At 38.4% G+C, this 18,875-nt stretch overlaps 1 protein-coding gene across 7 annotated transcripts in view; it reads left to right on the forward strand.

Annotated features, from left to right (window-relative positions):
• Acaca (acetyl-CoA carboxylase alpha) overlaps positions 1–18,875 on the forward strand; it is a 270,501-nt gene that overhangs the window by 195,670 nt on the left and 55,956 nt on the right. For all 7 annotated transcript variants that reach the window (XM_059271384.1, XM_059271383.1, XM_059271385.1 and 4 more), the window contains 3 exons: positions 10,093–10,362; positions 14,640–14,737; positions 18,504–18,624. In XM_059271384.1, the coding sequence (XP_059127367.1) occupies positions 10,093–10,362; positions 14,640–14,737; positions 18,504–18,624 (489 nt within the window). The remainder of the gene's footprint in view (positions 1–10,092; positions 10,363–14,639; positions 14,738–18,503; positions 18,625–18,875) is intronic.

Below are 18,875 nucleotides of genomic sequence, written 5' to 3' on the forward strand. Positions count from 1 at the left end.
TTTCTCCTGAACACGGGACCCAAGTATTTTTTTGGTTTGGCACTATGTTTTTATATATCGTTTTTTAACTCAACCTCAAAATAGCTTCAAGAATGTGAAGTTAATCTAGATAAATTGTATTATGTTTAATTCTTTTGAAATTAGCTTGCCTTTTTTTTTTTTTTTTTTTTTTTTTTTTTTTTGGTTTTTTCGAGACAGGGTTTCTCTGTGTAGCTTTGCGCCTTTCCTGGATCTTGCTCTGTAGACCAGGCTGGCCTCGAACTCACAGAGATCTGCCTGTCTCTGCCTCCTGAGTGCTGGGATTAAAGGCGTGCGCCACCACCGCCCGGCTTAGCTTGCCTTTTTTTTTTTTTTTTTTTTTTTTTTTTATTTTATTTTTTTTAGGTTTTTCGAGACAGGGTTTCTCTGTGTAGCGTTGCGCCTTTCCTGGAACTCACTTGGTAGCCCAGGCTGGCCTCGAACTCACAGAGATCCGCCTGGCTCTGCCTCCCGAGTGCTGGGATTAAAGGCGTGCGCCACCACCGCCCGGCTTAGCTTGCCTTTTTAAATGCTGGATAAAGTCAGTATTGTCTTATTAGTTATGTGTTAGAAAAGCAGCTTGTTTGAATTGTGCTGAGCTGCAGGTGAGCTCTGGAAGAGCACTTAGACAAGTAGAAGACCAGGGCTCAGCCATTACAGGCAGTCTCACAAACAAAAATATAAGAAGAGTAGAAGACCATGAACTCTGAACTTACTGAGGAATCACAGCCACCGACCTATGCCTGAAGACAGGAGAACATCTTTAAGTACTTGAGATCTTCAGTAGAAGGGAATCATAACCAACTACTAGGTGCACACAAATACTACTAATTTGTATTGAGTACAGAGCCTCCTTTTCTTTTCCTTTTCTTTTCTTTTTTCTTCTCTTCTCTTCTCTTCTCTTCTATTCTCTTCTCTTTTCTTTTCTTTTTCAAGACAGGGTTTCTCTGTGTGGCCCTGGATGTCCTGGAACTCACTCTGTAGACCAGGCTGGCCTCAAACTCACAGAGATCCGCCTGGCTCTGCCTCCCGAGTGCTGGGATTAAAGGCGTGCGCCACCACCGCCCGGCACGAGCCTTATTTTCTATGAAGGGCTTTAAAGGAAGAAGAAAACACTGACTCCTTCCAAAGGCAGCAAATGAAGCTCAGTGATAAAGTGCTCGTCTGACATGGAGAAGGCTGTAGGTTCAATTCCAGCCTCAGGGCTTAGCAAGATAGAAGATCTAACTGTAGAGAAACATGGGATATGTGGTAAGACAGTTTTTTTTAAAGCATACTTTTCTTTTATCCCTAGTCTAAGTGAGCATATTTGGCTCTGTATTTGCCTAAAATGATCTTCCATCCCTTCATTAGAAAATGTTTGAGGCTGATTTTGAAAAATAAGTCTGCCCAAATGGAATTACTTATAATGAATTTCTAATACTGTTCTTTTGGTTGTATGTGCTTTTCTTAGAATTCCTTCTCAATATCTTTTGCTGGCGTTGGAGATTTCTCATCAGGTTGGTTAGTTGGTTTTGACTGATTGTTAACAAAACAAACTTCAGTGAACTTAATTAACTGAAAAAATCCTAAAGTTCCTATTGTGTACTAGAGCAGAAATTTTAGATTCTCCTTGACATCTGTCCAGATGTCAGTCTTAGAGATGGCCCTTAGAAGAATGCTCTTGACAGAGGTTTTTAATATATTCTAAGATTTAAGATTTTCCTAGAAAAAAAGGATATGGCATAGTACCCTGTGTCAAGAAACCACAACCACAAGAGGCAACAGATGACTTCTAAGAATGATGCATGGTGTACCGGAGATCAACCATATGTCCCTGTGGTTAACAGGCAATGCTTCTAGAACTGCAGTGGTTAACTACTTGGTTAACTTCTGTATCAGTCAATCCTGTGCCCTATTTTTCAAGTACCACTGGTGTGTGTGTATTCCATGGCATGTTTAACAAAACTAAAATACTGAGTATAGATATATAAAATTATTATGGCTTCATGTCTGTAAATATCACAAGGAGAAATTATTCCCTAGTGCAAGAATATTATTGTAATCTTTAGTTGTATTTTCATATAGTTGAAAGTTTTTTCCTATAACAATGATACTTATTCTCATGTCAAGTTTTAATGAGAGGGATTGAGGTAGCTTTACATTTTTAAATTAAGCATAAAAACTAAGTTTTCAGCTGTCAAGAAAGTTGTCTTGAGCTCATGTGATTGTATGACGTTAGGCAATGAAACATGCTGTGTCTGGCAGATCACATGGCATGGAAAGGCATTAACTATTTTCAGCATAGTTTACACAAACAGGAGATTTGTGTATTAAGTCAAATACCACATTGTTTGTGGTGCACTCCTTTAATCCCAGCACTCGGGAGGCAGAGCCAGGTGGATCTCTGTGAGTTCAAGGCCAGCCTGGTCTACAGAGCGAGATCCAGGACAGGCTCCAAAACTACACAGAGAAACCCTGTCTCGAAAAAAACAAAACAAAAATCTTTTAAAAGCTTTTAATATTTTCTGTATTTTGTTATTTTTATTATGGCACATTTTGATAGTTTCTAACTTAAAGCATAGCTTTAATTTGCTATATCTATATTTAAAAGAACAAAAGGTACATTTTTATATAAGTACCCCAAAAGAAGTTCAGGTTCAAGTTCGTTCTCTCTAGGTCTTGTTTTTCTCGTTTGTGATGCTGTGTCCCACTCATCTCAGCTGGAACAGTCTGGGGTTCTCTGTGTTGCCACTCTAGAGCCTTGCAGCCAGTCGTCTTCCTGGCACTAGCAGGATTAGAGCAGCAGCTACTGTAGACTTTAACACGGAAAGTGACAGAACATACCCACCTCAGCCACGCCAGCCTGTGCCTGCATCTGTGTGGGAAGTGTTGCTACAGCGGAGCTTCAAGTATGGAGAGAAGGAAGGCAACTGTGGCAAAGCTTCCCTTTCTGCTTCCACACCCTAGCAGGAGCTGATGGGTGCCCCTTTACACCCTCAAAAGCAAAACCCTGTCATGTTTTGCCCCTTAGCTTTTCCTTCACATTTTTCTGTTGAACTTAATGTTACAGTTTTATGACAACACAGCAGCTTTGGGAAATGCCTCTGTGCACTTGCACATTCTAGTCACACTGATAGTACAATTAATGTTGATGTCAATTTTGGTGTTAATTTTGGGTCATGATTAGTGTTGACACTGTATGTCAGACTAATGGCGTTTATGGGTACCACCAGAATAAATGTTAATATTATCATGTTTTTTTTCGTATCTGTTATAGTAACATTAAACCAGGGCCCTCCCCGGAGAAAAAATACATATATGGGTAGATAGATAATGCCTTTCTCTATTGCTGGTGTTACTCAGTGAGAAAATGACATCTCAGGGTAGAATCCTAATCACTGTTTGGAGCATCAGAAATAATGATCACCTCTGATCGGAGGTTGTGAATAATTCATTTGGTTTGATTTTCACGTCTTGTCCAGTGATACTTTTCAAACCAAATGTGTTTCTACAGGAAAATAATGGTCTCACTTCTTATGGAAATACCATGGCACAAATCATTTTACCCACATAAAAACAGTTAAATAAGACTGTTCTCTTCTGCTTGCTTTCCCCTCCCTAGTCCCTCCTCCCTCATTTGAGCATGTTTATTCCAGAATCAGAATGTGGCCAGAGAATTCTTTTCTTCCTCAGGACTTGCATAAGGAAAATAAACACTTATTCCTGCTTCTCTTTACCTTATTCACTGTAGCTCTTTTGGTCTGCCTCCCCTTTTCACCTTAAGATAATTAGCTTGAATTGATAACCCTAAGCCTAAGAAACCTGCCCATTGGAAGCTTGGTTATGGGGATATATATGTATGATCTTAAAACTTGACTTGTGGCTACCTACATCAATGAAAACGTACTTTTAAGTGGTAAGTACATAGGACTACTTGGTTAGTCAGTGCTGTAAACAGGCTTTGGTCAGGGAAGAGAATGCTCATGCTGCCAGTGCCAAGAAGCCACTTAGAAACTCATTAGACACAAGCCTGCCCACTCAGACAATCAGGCCACAGGTTGCCCTTTGGTTGCTTCTGCAGCCTTTCTATCCTCTTCAGGCTTCAGTCCTGGAGTTTCATTTTTACCAGACTTCATCTACCTAAAATATGAGATGGAAAAAGAATTGGAGAAAAAGAAGACTCGGTGATGAAATTTCCCTTGGTGGTTATTCTGTTAATATACAAGGTTGGTTGTGCTTAGGTGAAGTCAGTGAGTGCTACATTCCTAATCACATTGCCGTGCTATGTATGTCCTTATAGAATTGCAGTTACTAACATGCAATCTTCATTGTGTATATAATGTGTACCCACATATATAAAGTAACTGGACTGAAAAACTTATGGTGTCCTAATTAAATGGGGAAGGGAGGATATAACTGTCTTTTGATGTAATTCTGAATCCTCTGAGACAAAGCTATTCTTAGAATATGTTGAGTCTTTTCTCCTGACTGTTGTAACCCTGCCCCTCACCCCCCTCTTTAAATCAAGGGCAAGAGGAAGCGTTTTTCAACCTAGTGTTCAATCATCAGACGAAGTGTTTTGCATTCAGAAACCATTTTCGGTATCAAATTCAATTTTGTCAAGTGATTAGTTGAGTTTGGTAGCGAATAATTTAAAAACACAAAGCTGGAAATGGCCATGGTGCTTCTGCACAGAGGAAAGCAGTTGCTGTTTTCCAGCTGCCGTCCTCCCAGTGCCTGTGTGTCACAACTGGATTATTGTGTTAATGTCTGCGCAGCTGTTACAGGCCCGGGTCTGTTGACACAGTGTATATTCCTATCCAGGACTGCTAAGAGACATAGCGAAGTGGGGAACTGATACCTTGCCTGCCTGTCAGTACTAACGCCCTTTTATGTACATATGTTTGTAAGCTCTTTAGTCCCCTTCAAGATGAAAGGCTCTGTATAAATATAAGCTTTCGATTTTAGTACATGTTTGTAATACATGTGGTACAGTCCTAAATATGTATTTAGCTGATAGGTACTGTTCTTGTCTATTATACAAATATTGACTTTAAAAGTATAAATATGTATTTAACCATCAGACCAGAAAAACACTGAGAAGCAGTTTCTTCTCAGGTAGAGATATTAATATTGTATAAACCTGTGTATACATATGTTTACATTCTACCACAGCACCAGAGAGCACTTCTCTTTTAAAAACAAAATGATATTCCCAACAGCCTAAGATAGTTCTTTCTGTTTGTTTTGAGACAGGCCGTTGCTTTATGACCCTTACTGGCCTGGAACTTAAAGCCATCCTCCTGCCTCTGCCTCCGAAAGGTTGGGCTTATAGTGGTGTCTTGCAGTATAACTCAGTCTTCTTGCCTCCCAAGTACTGGGATTATAGGCATGTACCAACACACTCAGCTTCTAAGAATCTGACTTCTGAGTCAGATTCTTCTGAGTCCTTAACTACCACAGTGCTTTGCCTATTACAGTTATGATATGCATAGATTTTGTGTTTTTTTCTAATTGTGTGCTACATCATAGTTTTAAATGCTGTTCATAATCTTCAAAGCCATCACTTTGTTTTTGAGGCTGAAATATAGAAACAATCAAGAATTCTTAAATTGGCTAAACATTTCTTCCCTGGCAGAGACGCTACATTTATCCTCTTTTTGACATGTCTTCACCCATAATTCTTACACACACTAAATCCCAGTAGCATGTCCTTCTTTATACTTTGTCTTCATTCTCCTCTTGCTCCATCTTTGAACATCTTAGATGTTTGGACAGTCCAGACCATGCACTTAGCAGTTTCATGATTGTAATGCTATTCAGAATACTAACAGTGGCCCAACTATCCAATTTACTTTGCTTCAAAAAAGGTAGGGGTGTGTGAGTGTGTGTGTGTGTGTGTGTGTGTGTGTGTGTGTGTGTGTGTGTAAGAAAACAGTTATTCTGCACAGTACAGTGAGAGAAGTAGGCATAGCAGAAGCCCAGGCTAGTCTGGAACTTCAAGTTTGTAATCCTCCTGCCTCTGCCTCAGAATGCTAGAATTACAGGTTTACACTATTTTAAAATAATTGTAGATTCAGAAAAGTCACCAAAACAGTGTAGAGAGTTCTTTTTTTTTCATGCAGCTACCCTACACACTTGCATGCATGTGCGTGCTGTAATGTGCACTCTACCACTGAACTATATATATATTTTTTAATTTATTTATGTACATTGGTGTTTTGCCTACATGTATGTCTATTGGATCCCCTGGATGTAGAATTACAGGCAGTTGTGAGCTGCCATGTGGGTGCTGGGAATTAAACCTGGGTCCTCTGGAAGAAGAGCCAGTGCTCTTAACTGCTGAGCCATCTCTCCAGCCCTGAACTATATATTCTTTCCATCCCCTTGTATTAACATCATATAATAGTAGAACTATCAAAATGAAGAAATTGTCATTGTAAACAGGTTTGTTGTAAATTTCGCTATTTTTTTTCTAATAATGTCCTTTTTCTATTCCAGGATCTAATCCAAGAAGCCACATTGCAGTTAGGGGTCAGTGACATTTATGTCTGTGCTGCAATTAATATTCATCATCCATATTGTATTCAGCTAAAGATAATAATAATATTCTGAAATATACTTTTATAATTTCTCTAGTAAAGAAACAGCATTTCTTTTTCTGTGAGCCTTACCTTAAAAAAATAAATAATTCACACTAGCTATAAAAACAAGGTACTGGGCTGAGGATATAGCTCAGTGGTAGAGTGTGTACCTAGTATGGGTGGAGCTATGGGTTGATTCCCCAGCAAACCCCCCCACTCCCAAAAGTTACTTTGTGTTCCAGTTTCCTTGTGGAAGTAACAACTACCTTTGTATTATGGTAACAGCTACATTGAGAGCATTTATGTACCGGCCTCTATACTACTTTAATGTGCTCTTCACAACAATCCCTTAAGAAAAGTTCTATTTTATAGTTGGGGAAAGTGAGGCTGTCAAGGGTTGTGTGTACAAGGTTTTACAACTAGTATGAAGCTGATATTTAGACCAAGACATCTTGACTTATTCACTTAATCTCTTAATCACTGTCAGTGTTTGTCAACTTACAGTGCAGTGCAGCATGTGATAGGTGTTATTTGACAATAGCTATTATTCTTACCTTATAGGTTCACTTAATGGTACTTAGTACTCTTAATCTGTAATCTTTCAATATTGGTCATGACCAGTGTTTTAACCCACAGTGTTGACTGTTTACCAAGTATATCCAAATAGTTTTGTTTGTTTGTTTTAATGTAATGACTGTTCTGTGAGTGATGGCACATGTCTGCAATCTCAGCATTCAAAAGGCTGAGATGGGAGGATTACCATGAGTTTGAGGATAACCCTGAGCTACATAATGAGTTCTAGGCCAGCCTGAGCTACAAAGTGAAATGCTACCTCAAAAAAAAAAAAAAAAAAAAAAAAAGGTTAGTTAGTTCTATTACCAAATTAATTCTCTACATGAAGATCTTTGTAAGAGAGCAGAGAATACTTTAGGATGGAGTAGCTTTAATAAGGAAATGGAGTTTGAATAAAACTTTGAAATGGGTAGGATTCAGATTGAGGGAGAGGAAAGAAAAGGGCAAGCTTTGTATGTTGGATTTAATATAGAGTCCTGCTTCCAGTAATTCATCAAACTCATGGGTATTCTTTGTCTTTCATGTAGGGACATTGAATAATAAGGTTAAATATATACCAAGGTCACTAATCTAATAAATGATAGATACCCAATTTAGATCTTAAGTTTGGTTGACTCCAAAGCCCATGTTTACCCTTATATGCCCTATTGTTTGATTAGCAATGAAATCTAAATTTTAATGTTAATTGAACCACAGATGCTTCCTCATATGTTCATTGTGCTAACTCAAACTGAATATTTTTTTGTAAGGACCCTTACTGTACTGAGACTGGCCTAACACTCCCAATTCTGTTGTGGTACGTTTAATGTAGGAGGTAGGGAGTAGGGACTGATTAATGAAAGAAAGACATTAATAAAAGAATGAGTAACATGTAAAGCCAGATTGAGTGTTATGTGTTTATTATCTCAACACACAGGAGGCTAAGGTGAGAGGATTGTGAGTTCAGGCCAACTTGGACTCCATAACAAGTTCCAGGTCATCCAAAGCTGACCTGCCTTAAAAAACTGGAGGGGGAAAAAATCTGTTCTTCGTGCTGTTGCGTTGATACCTAATTAGAAGTCAATTTTGCAAGCATAATGACCTGGCCAGTTGCTGAACTGACTGCCCAAGTGACTCAGGAGTCCCTAGATAATAAGGAAAGATAAGAGTATTATCTGCCTGCCCAGTGCCGCACAGTCACAGTGTTTACATTAACACGCAAATGCCGAACTAGATTCTTCAGAGCTTGTATATAAGCTGGCCTAGGTGGCTAAGGTTAATATAGCATAAAATTTGGTGTAAAACCCAATCTTCCTAACTACAAATACACTTACAAGAAAGTAGACAGTGAATAGCTTTTCTTTTCTGAAAAACAAATGAGTGGTTTAGCTAAAACAGCACTTGACAATGTAGAAAAAAATATTTCTCACCACACATGAATTATATTAAAGCCTTCTTGGTTTTTTGTTTTGTTTTGTTTTGTTTTGTTTTGTTTGTTTGTTTTTAAATCCAAAATTATCCTGATATTTGGGGTTTCTCTGTGCCACATTCAGATGGTAGGCTTCTTTTCCCTTATGTGTCTTTAGTGAGCCGATAGAGTAATACCTTATCTCAGAAAGTGATTGGAATTTTTCTCCTATATTACATCCATTTTGTATTTGGCCAATGGTATGATATATTAAATAGCTTATATTTATCAGTGGATGTTTCATATATATTTCTTAATGCAGAGAATCACAAATAGCTGTGTAGAAAGCTTCAACCAGCCTGATTACAGTGGATGTGCAATTGGATTGAGGAATGTGTACTCAGAGCTTATGATCACTGGCCGAGTTGAATCTGGGTGATGCATGTGGCTTTCCAGGGATGCTGCTATTTACATCTGTTAATGGCCCTTCTTGATGACCAGTTCCCCAATGAGGTGATATGCAGCAGCCTGGGGATGAGGGACCAAGGCTGCAGATGTGGCTGGGCTCCATTAGGCAGGACCAGAAATGCTCATCTGGTAGGCTTTGTGTTTGGGCATGAGTGGTGGGGGTAGGGAGGGAAGCAGGAGACAGGAAAAAAAGAGAGGAAAAGAATGGAAAGCATTACTTATCCAGGTATATGGGAAACAGACAGGCAGACATGAAAAACTGCAGCTGTAACTGAGGTGTAAGTGAATAGGAAAGAAATGGGACTAGCAAATAAACAAGTAGGATTGACTAGCTCTCATATAGAAGGGGATTAAAAAGGAGAGGGCTGTGAGAGTTTGAGAAGAGACATGTCACCTCTGTCTTTCAAGTCTGTATCATTTGTTTGTGTGGCTGGTCAGATGCCACTGAACAGAGAACAGAGATTTACATACATCATCGTGCATCAAGAGATTAGCTCTGTGCATCCTTTGGTTTTCTGGAGCTGAAGAAAGCAGCAAGAGTTGCTCTCAGAGATACAGTGCTGAGCGATAGTAAATCCTTGCAGAAATGGAAAATACCTGGATGGAGCCAGGGAAGAATCTTTCTGTCTTTCATAGAGGAAAATAAAAGGGCCTCAGATCACAAAAGTTGGACAGTCTGTGAGAGGTGATGCTCTTTCTATCTCTTATGTACTAAAGATTTCTTGAAACAAATCTCACTAAAGCTGAAAATAGTGTCTTAATGTGCAGTTTGGTAAAATGAACATTCTGGACTTATGTCTACTGCCATAGCATTCTTCAACATGTAATACTGAGTGCATTTAGATGTGGAGTTTTTCCATTTTCTTTAAGTAAACCCATTGAAGAATCAAGACAACTTTGGAATACACTGTAATAATGTGAAGTAGTGTCCTAGAATGTTTTTCTGTTTTCCATGAAGGAGCTTGGTCCTTTCACAATGTATACCTTCTGAAAGATGTTGCTAAATCTAGGGTCTTACCTTCAAGGGACCTGGAAAACAAATGCATGTAAGAAGCTGTATTCATTTATTTGTCTTTGTAGATTGGCATGGTAGCTTGGAAAATGAGCCTTAAAAGCCCTGAATATCCTGATGGCCGAGATATCATTGTCATTGGCAATGACATTACATACCGGATTGGGTCCTTTGGGCCTCAAGAGGATTTGCTCTTTCTCAGAGCTTCTGAGCTTGCCAGGGCAGAAGGCATCCCGCGCATCTATGTGGCAGCCAACAGTGGAGCTAGAATTGGACTAGCAGAAGAAATTCGTCATATGTTCCACGTGGCCTGGGTAGATCCAGAGGATCCCTACAAGGTACAGCCTACAAGGAGACAATACTTCATGACTCTGTATGTTTATGCATGGGGATGTGTTCATGTGTGTGAGAGGAAGAAAGGAAGAGGTTTAAGTTTAAAAGGCCACATTTACAAAATTACTTAAGAAAATTCCTTAGGGCCCAGTGAGATGGCTGAAGGTAAGGTGCATGCTGCCAGCCCTGAAGACCTGAGTTCAGTCCTTAGGAGCCACATGGTAGAAGGAAAGAGCCAATTATCATAAGTTCTCTGACCTCCACATGCACACCCACTCCCATACACATAATACACAAAATAAATGTAATTTAAAACAAAATAAGGAAAACATTTTCCTTAAGAGCTCGAGTGTAGCCCAGTGGTAGAATACTTGCTTCAAATGCTCGAGGCTCTGAGTTCAGTCTTCACACTGAGAAACACACAACATCAAAACTAAAGACAGCATGTTAAGAGACAGGTTTTCAGTATGTTCATCTGGTTTTTTTCCTCCAGCTTTTACACAGGTGACTATTTCTGTGGTTGAACATTAGATGAAATAATAACAATGCATTTAGCATGACATATGGTAAACTCAAAATATATATATCTTGAAAATATTCTACTGTGGCTTCTGGGACTTAGGAACAGTTACTAGTCATCATCAAAATCTCTTACATCATCAGGTCTTCACAAACCTGCTTTTCTACTTGGAAACTGTCTCTAGAGACACTAATTCCCTTGTTTCCTTCCCAAGTAGGGACTGTGTTCTCTTTCCCTTGTGCTATTTAGCCTGGAGGAGGAACGCTCTACTTTTTAATTCTCATTGCCACTTCCAGACCCATTTCCCTGGGGGGTGGTGTGCAGTGGGGGAAATCCCATCTTAAAGTCTCATGTTATCATGCTACTTCTTATTATTCCCTACCCTTTGATCATAGCCTCTTTTTCTTTGCATCTTTAAAAAGGAAAATTTACTTTATTTTTTATTGTGTGTGTCTGTAGGGGTGGGGGAGTGCATCTGTGCAGGTACCCTTGGAGGCCAGATCCCCTGGAGTTGGAGCTGGAGTTACAGGCAGTTGTGAGCTGCCCAACATAGATTTGGGAACTGAACTCTAGTCCTCTCCAGTCCCCAAATTTATTTATTTCATACACATAAAATGTATATGCATGTGGTATATATGATATATATCATGATATATATATATATGGTATACCATGTATGTACATGTGCCTGTGGACAATAATGGAACTGGAGTCACAGCCACTTGTGAGCTGCCATGTAGGTGCTGGGAATTGAACCTGGGTTCTGCAAGGGCAGTAACAGTAAGTGCTTTTAACCCCTGGACACCTCTCTTGCCCACTTTGCATCTTTTAATTCTAATATATTGTTACTTTCTCCAATGCTGCTTAGTCATGTGATAATTCTTGGGGAATGCTCTATTCACATAGATGATCCTTTCTTTCTTTTTTTTTTTTTTTTTTTTTTTTTTTTTTTTTTTTGGTTTTTTGAGACAGGGTTTCTCTGTGTAGCTTTGCGCCTTTCCTGGAACTCACTTGGTAGCCCAGGCTGGCCTCGAACTCACAGAGATCCACCTGCCTCTGCCTCCCGAGTGCTAGGATTAAAGGCGTGCGCCACCACCGCCCGGCAGATGATCCTTTCTATAACTGGGAAAGATTCTCTCCTCTAATGGTCCCATCCTTGCTCAGTTTCTCTAGAATATGTTTCGAGCATCTCTTTCTTTGCTACCCTTCCATCCTATTGTCCTCAGTACTTCTGAACTCTCCAGATCAGAGGAGTATCCTACACACCTATATGTAGCAGCAGACAGTGGAGCAAGACTGGACTGGCAGAAAGTCATCCTATGGGTTCCATGTGCTCAGTCTCTCTATAGTACTCAAAATTCAACGATCCTTTAAGCCTACAAATTTTGTGATTCTACCACTTTTTTTTCTTTCCATTTCCCACTCTCATTTCATTCAACTTGTTTGGTGGGTTTTTATTGTTTGGTCTGGTTTGTTTCTGTTGTTGTTTTGGGGAGCAGTTTTGTTGTTGTCTTAGTTTAGTTTTGTTTTGTTTTGAGACAGGTCTCTGTATGTAGCTTTAGCTTGCTTGGGACGCACTATGTAGACGCAGTTGTCCTTGAATTTACAGAGGTCTGCCTGGCTTTGCTGGAATTAAAGGCCTGCACCCAGCTCATTCAATTTGTTTTAAATTCCAAGGTTCATCATAATAACATTATAATTGTCACTTTTTTGTGTTTCTGTTCATTCTGTTTACTCTATGCTTTTCGAAATAAAACCTTTTTTTAAAACTAACTTCCTCCACGTCTTCCACATGTGCACCTGCGCAACTAAACACAGATGGAGAAAAAAGTTCTCTGACTGGTCCTACTTTTTAAATCTGAGCTTACCAAACTCTTGGATGATGGTTTCACATTTCTTTCCTCAGGACCTCTCCACCCTTTTCTCTTACTTTCTTTCCTACTCGGTATCAGTCCTTGCTTCCCAAGATGCTTCTACCCCGGATTCATCCCCAATGCTGCAAGACAATGAAAACAAGCAAAAAAAAAAAAAACAAAACAAAACAAAAACCTCCAGCTTGTTGTATAGATGAGCACTTCCTGTGTCTGCCTCCACTCCTCTCCACCTCACTCCTGAGCTTTAATTGAGCCATATCCACCCCTTCCTAAAGCCATCCCTCCCTTTATACCCTGGTTCTTCTCACTTCAGGCTCATTGCTTTCTCCCTCTCCTGGAACTCCCCTTTACATACAGATACATATCCCTCAAGTAACTCACTCCCATCCTTCTTTCCTTTAGAGCAAAACTTCTTCAAAGAGTTGTCTGCTCTTGCTGTCTCCAGGCTGTCTTCTCATTTTTTTGGAACCCCTTTCTATGAAACTTGCACCTGAACCATTATAATCGAGTTGCTTTTGTCAAGGTCACCAGAAATTGTGTGTTGCAAATTCGACATTGAGTTCTCAGTCCTTATCATAGTAGTTATTTGATGATTCAGCAGCATTTGACACCATTGTTCCCTGCTTTATCTTTTAAAATACTTCTCTTGGTTTTCTATCTACCTTCATGGATCCTTTTTCTTAGTTTCTTTTCCTGCCTTTCAGGTCCTTATATTTAAGACTATTTCAAAGTATAATAAAAATGTTCCTTATTTTGATTGTGGTGTTGCTTATACAAGTATACACATTTATCAGAATTCATCAGATTATGATTAAAGCCATGTATGGTTGCTGGAATCTATGATCCTAAGTCTTCTGGATGCTAAGGCCAGCCTGGGAAGCATAGCCAGACAATGCCTCAAAAATATAGTTTATAACAAAACCAATGGATTTTAGCGAATGTAAATTATAGTTCATTAAACTTCATCTATAAAGTATATGGAAATCAGTAACGATCACTACTAGCAAGTTTGTGTTTCTTTTGGGTAATATAAGTACCTAGAATTCGTCATAATGGTTGTGCCACATCTCAGTGTACACAAATTTGCTGATTTAGCTGGGTGGTGGTGGCGCATGCCTTTAATCCCAGCACTCGGGAGGCAAAGGAAGGCAGATCTCTATAAGTTTGAGGCCAGCCTGGTCTACAGAATGAGTTCCAGGACAGGTTCCAAAGCTACACAGAGAAACCCTGTCTTGAAAAACCAAAAAAAAAAAAATTCTTTTTTTTGCTAGCTTATAAATACATATAGGATGTTAAACGTGTATAACATGGTATTTTGCCTTAATTGTAAGTTTGTACGTGTATGCATGCAAATAAACCATTAAATATTAATACAGTTTTGAATATAAATAGAACTTATTTATTGAAAAATGCAGAAGTATAAATTCTGTGCTCAGACTGTTTGTACTGCTTAGACCTCTGGTTTGAGTATTAATTTCCCAGATTTTTGATCCTTTCAGTCATACCCCTCTCTATTTTGATGATGGTATGGATTTGAGTGAAGAGCAGTAATTCATACAATTCCTGAATCCCATGTTGATAACTTTAATTGAAGTGTCACTAAAGACCCAGAAATGACCCTTTAACCCTATTGAAAAATGAAATGAATGGAACATTTTCGTAACTGAAATTTTAACTATAGGGTATCTTGTTTCAAGGACAGACAGTCAGTGACTAAAATATAGGAACTTCATTTTTCAAATTGCCTATGCTAGTGTTCTGTTAGACAGAACTCAAAGGATTTATCATTCTAAAGCTAGCTTTAGAACAAGCTTCATTATATGTTGGACTCTGTCTTGGTTATGTAAAAATGGCAGATAATGAGTTAAAAACTGTTTGTGCTTCACAGGGATACAAGTATTTATATCTGACACCCCAGGATTATAAAAGAGTCAGTGCTCTCAATTCTGTCCACTGTGAACATGTGGAGGATGAAGGAGAATCCAGGTGGGTATTTATATTTCAGATGGATTTGTCCATGATTCTTAAAGGAAAGAGAATATTTCCTTACATTTCTGCTCCTAAAGCCTTGAAAAGCTCTCTTGCATAATCTAGACATCTTAGATTTGTGCCTTAGCTTTACTACTTATTAGCTGAAGTATCCTGCTATTGATGGAGGCTTTTAGGTAATATTTATATTACTTACTCATTTGAGAAACAATGAAATGTGTAAATAATTCTGAAGAAAAAGTAAAACACCAGCCACAGGCCTACCCTGAAGCCACAATTATAAATTTATGCTGTTCTTACTGTCTTTTCTATGTTCGTTATCTTTTCTCTGTATGTAATTGCGATTATAATAGATAAGAATTTCTTTTAAATTCATCCTTTGAACTAAAATTTATTTTAGGGAAATTTCTTATATTCAGATTAGAGTTACATTACAAATAAAGCTAATCTTCCTTTAGAAATAAACATGAAGTTTAATAGTTGCATAATATTTCATCATAATGAGTATTAATTCTTTGAACATGCAGGCCATTTCCAGCTTTTCATTATTACATCTCTGAGCTGAATATTACTTTACAGATACTTTTAGGACTATTCCTAATTAGATACTCAAGCTTTCTTTCTTCATGGCACCCTTAATATGCCAAATTTTTCCCACTGTATCCATGAGCTAAAACATACACTAATGTTTCTGTTTAAGTAGTTAAATGCAGCAGCTTTAAGTGTTTGTGCCCTAACAGCTTGATCACTTGAATAAAAGAATGCAGCACATGAATTGCAGGAACTGTTTCATTCTTGAGGGCTTTTGCAAGGGAGGGGTGGGAGATGTTGAAGCACAGCGTATCATAGAACCTTTTGAGTTATTTTCTAGATGTTTTCAGGTCAGAAGTGCATATTTAAAAGTTTTTAAAATTTTTCAAATTGCCCTCTCAAGATCTGCATCCCCAAGCAGTGAGTATGGGATAGCACTGCTTTTAACTGTGCTCTGTCATTACTGTGTTTTATTTATTGTTAATAAAACAATAATTAGTGTATTACAAAGTGAGTATTATTTTAAAAACAGCATTTTTGATTACCAGTGAGGATAAACGTTTTGATAATCTCTGTGAAAGTATTTTCTAGAATGTTAGTTGCTGCACTATTTATTGACTAGTTCTTACATTCTTGGGCCATTCCCACACTGTTTTAACTATTGCTATGTGACATATTTCTCACATTATCTTTTTTTCAAGTTATAATTGGCTGGTGTGGGTTTTTTTGTTTGTTTGTTTTTTTAAGATTTATTTATTATGTATACAGTGTTCTGTCTGCATGCCAGAAGAGGGCGCCAGATGTCATTACAGAGGGTTGGGAGCCACCATGTGGTTGCTGGGAATTGAACTCAGGACCTCTGGAAGAGCAGCCAGTGGTGCTCTTAACCTCTGAGCCATCTCTCCAGCCCAAGGCTGGTGTGGTTTTTTTGTTTTTTGTTTTTGTGGTGCTGCAGAACAAACCCATGGCCTAGCACATGTTTTGATCACCAAAAGGTTTCCATAATGACTTTAATTTGGTTTATATTTGTTTATATATATATATATATATATATATATATATATATATATATATATAATTTATAAGGATCTGACATCTTTCTCTTTAATTTCCCTAAAAAGAAACATGCTGTGTTTTTCTATTTATGTAAGTGTATTTTTTTGATGGTTTATATATTTCTTTATATGAATTATACCATAGGTTTTCAGACTTCCTTAGTTCATGGCATATTTTGGGTTTGTTTGGTTGGTTAGTTTTTAGTTATGTTTTTCAAGACAGAGTTTCTCTGTTGTAGCCTTAGCTGTCCTGGAACTTTTTCTGTAGACAAGGCTGGCCTGGAACTCATAGAGATCTGCCTGCCTCTGCCTCCTGAATGCTGAGATTAAAGGCGTGCACCACCACTGCCCGGCTTATGGTACCTTTAGTATTTTAAAAATTTTTTCACAGCACCTCTGAACTAAACAGAGACCTAATAGTTGTTTTTGTTTTTAATTAAGTAGTTAAATGCAAACAGCATCTAAATGTTTCTGTCCTATGAGGTTAATGATCACTTCAATAAAGTAATGCATGTGAATTGGAAAAAAATACCTGAGTTTTGCTTTTCTGGGTAGGGGCTTAGGGGTGTTGAAACAGGGTTTCCTGTACCCCAGACTAGCCTTGAACCCACTATGTAGATTAGGATGGTCTTGAACTCCTATTTCTCATACCTCATACCTCTGAGACTAGAACCTAGCTAATTACAGTAACTTAGGAATAGTGATGACTGTTTGCAGACTATTCAGACCTTGAAGTCACCTTGCATATAACCACCCTCATTTCTTAGTCTTCCTTGTTTTTTGTGCAAAGCTCGTGTTTGTTCTACAGAAACTGCAAACACCTGGCTTTGTAAAGATAGTGCTGCATTTCTTTTGACAATATTCTACCTGTGTTAAGCTGTGAACTTCCTAAAGCTAATCATTCACACAGGGTCTAACAGATATCACGTGTCATAGTATTTTTCTAAAAATATACTGCAATGTCCCTAGGGTTTCACTGTGGTGCCTTGGGATGCCTTGGAACATGGTATGGACATAGTGGAGTTTTGCCAGTTTTTTCGTGTCTCTTGTAACATAACTCTAGAATCTGAAGTCCAGATGTATAGAAGAAAAGGAATTGGGAATTGCTTGGTATTAGGAGAGGCTAAAAATAGAAAGCTAGTGCAATCTGAGAAGCAGAGATACAGTCACAGACCACAGCTAAGACAAAGAAATGGAATCAGTGGAGGGCTGGACAGAAAGGAGCATAAAAATACAGGGATGGGTAGTTTAAGAGCCATTATGGAGCGGTTATTTTATTATTTTAGTTTATGAAAATTAAAATAGAACATAATTCCTGCCCTGTGCCAGAACAATAAATGATTCATGTCTGTCTCCGCTTCCAGCCTTGTACTTTCCGTGTGTGTGTACACATATATCCGTGCATGTGTGTGTATGGTGTGGTGGAGCCTTCCTTTTATTAGCTCTGTTCCCCATCTCCATTTACCATTGTCAGCTACCCCTCCTAATCTCCTGCTGGGAAGACAGGTAGATGAGTGACTCCCACTAGATCCACTGGATGTTTTCTGGGCAAATTGGTCAGCATTTCACTTGTGTATACATCACACCAGTCCCTTCAAAGAACCATAGCCAGGACCCCTTACCAATATATTTGCTATTTGTAAGGGGGGGAATACATTGTTTTGACCTTCCTCTTTATTCGAATTTTTGAAAAGAAGAGAGATAAGAATTTCCATTTCTTCTCTGTTTGTACTTTTATTCCTATATAAAGTTGTCCAAAATAATTTAGTGGTTATGGCATATGTTGGTCCTGCTTTTTTTAAATGTGTCCAAAGATGAAAGAAAAGTCTTTTAAAATCAGAGATGTGTCATGCCATCTTGTTGCTTTACCTGTTGTGTCTTCCATACCTTAGAAGTGGATACTATGATCCCCATTTTACAGAAATTATCCTGAGCCATACCACTGTTTGTATCAATGAACTTTAACCTAACTGCTAAATTCCAAGGTTTGTTGTTTCTTTACAGAATGTCACTCTCAAGTAAGTAGTATCCAAGCTAACATGGAGATGCTTAGGTAGGAAGAATGTAAATAGAATTAAAGCATTTGTATTAAATAATCTTGTAATGGTTGTTGTTCCATTTATGAGTTACAATGACTGTGTTTAACCTTTGTGATTTGGCATGGTTGTATCCAATAGGTACAAGATAACAGATATTATTGGTAAAGAAGAAGGACTTGGAGCAGAGAACCTTCGGGGGTCTGGAATGATTGCTGGAGAATCCTCATTGGCTTATGATGAGATCATCACCATCAGCCTGGTAAATACTCCTACAATGATGTTTCCTTTTAATGCTGGGTATTGAACATAGGGCCTCACATAAGCTAGACAAGTGCTCTCTACCATTGATCTGTATCCCCCATTCCCCACAAGGTATGAAATATATTGAAAAGCTGAGTGTATGACTAGGTTTATTACTGCCCTTCCTCATTGCTGTTCAGTCCTAAATGACATTATTGCCTGAAAATGATACATCTACAAATTTATCATAATCATACACAATAAACAGCA

The sequence above is a fragment of the Peromyscus eremicus genome, chromosome 8a (genome assembly GCF_949786415.1).
Source record: "Peromyscus eremicus chromosome 8a, PerEre_H2_v1, whole genome shotgun sequence".
In the NCBI taxonomy this organism is placed as follows: Eukaryota; Metazoa; Chordata; class Mammalia; order Rodentia; family Cricetidae; genus Peromyscus; species Peromyscus eremicus.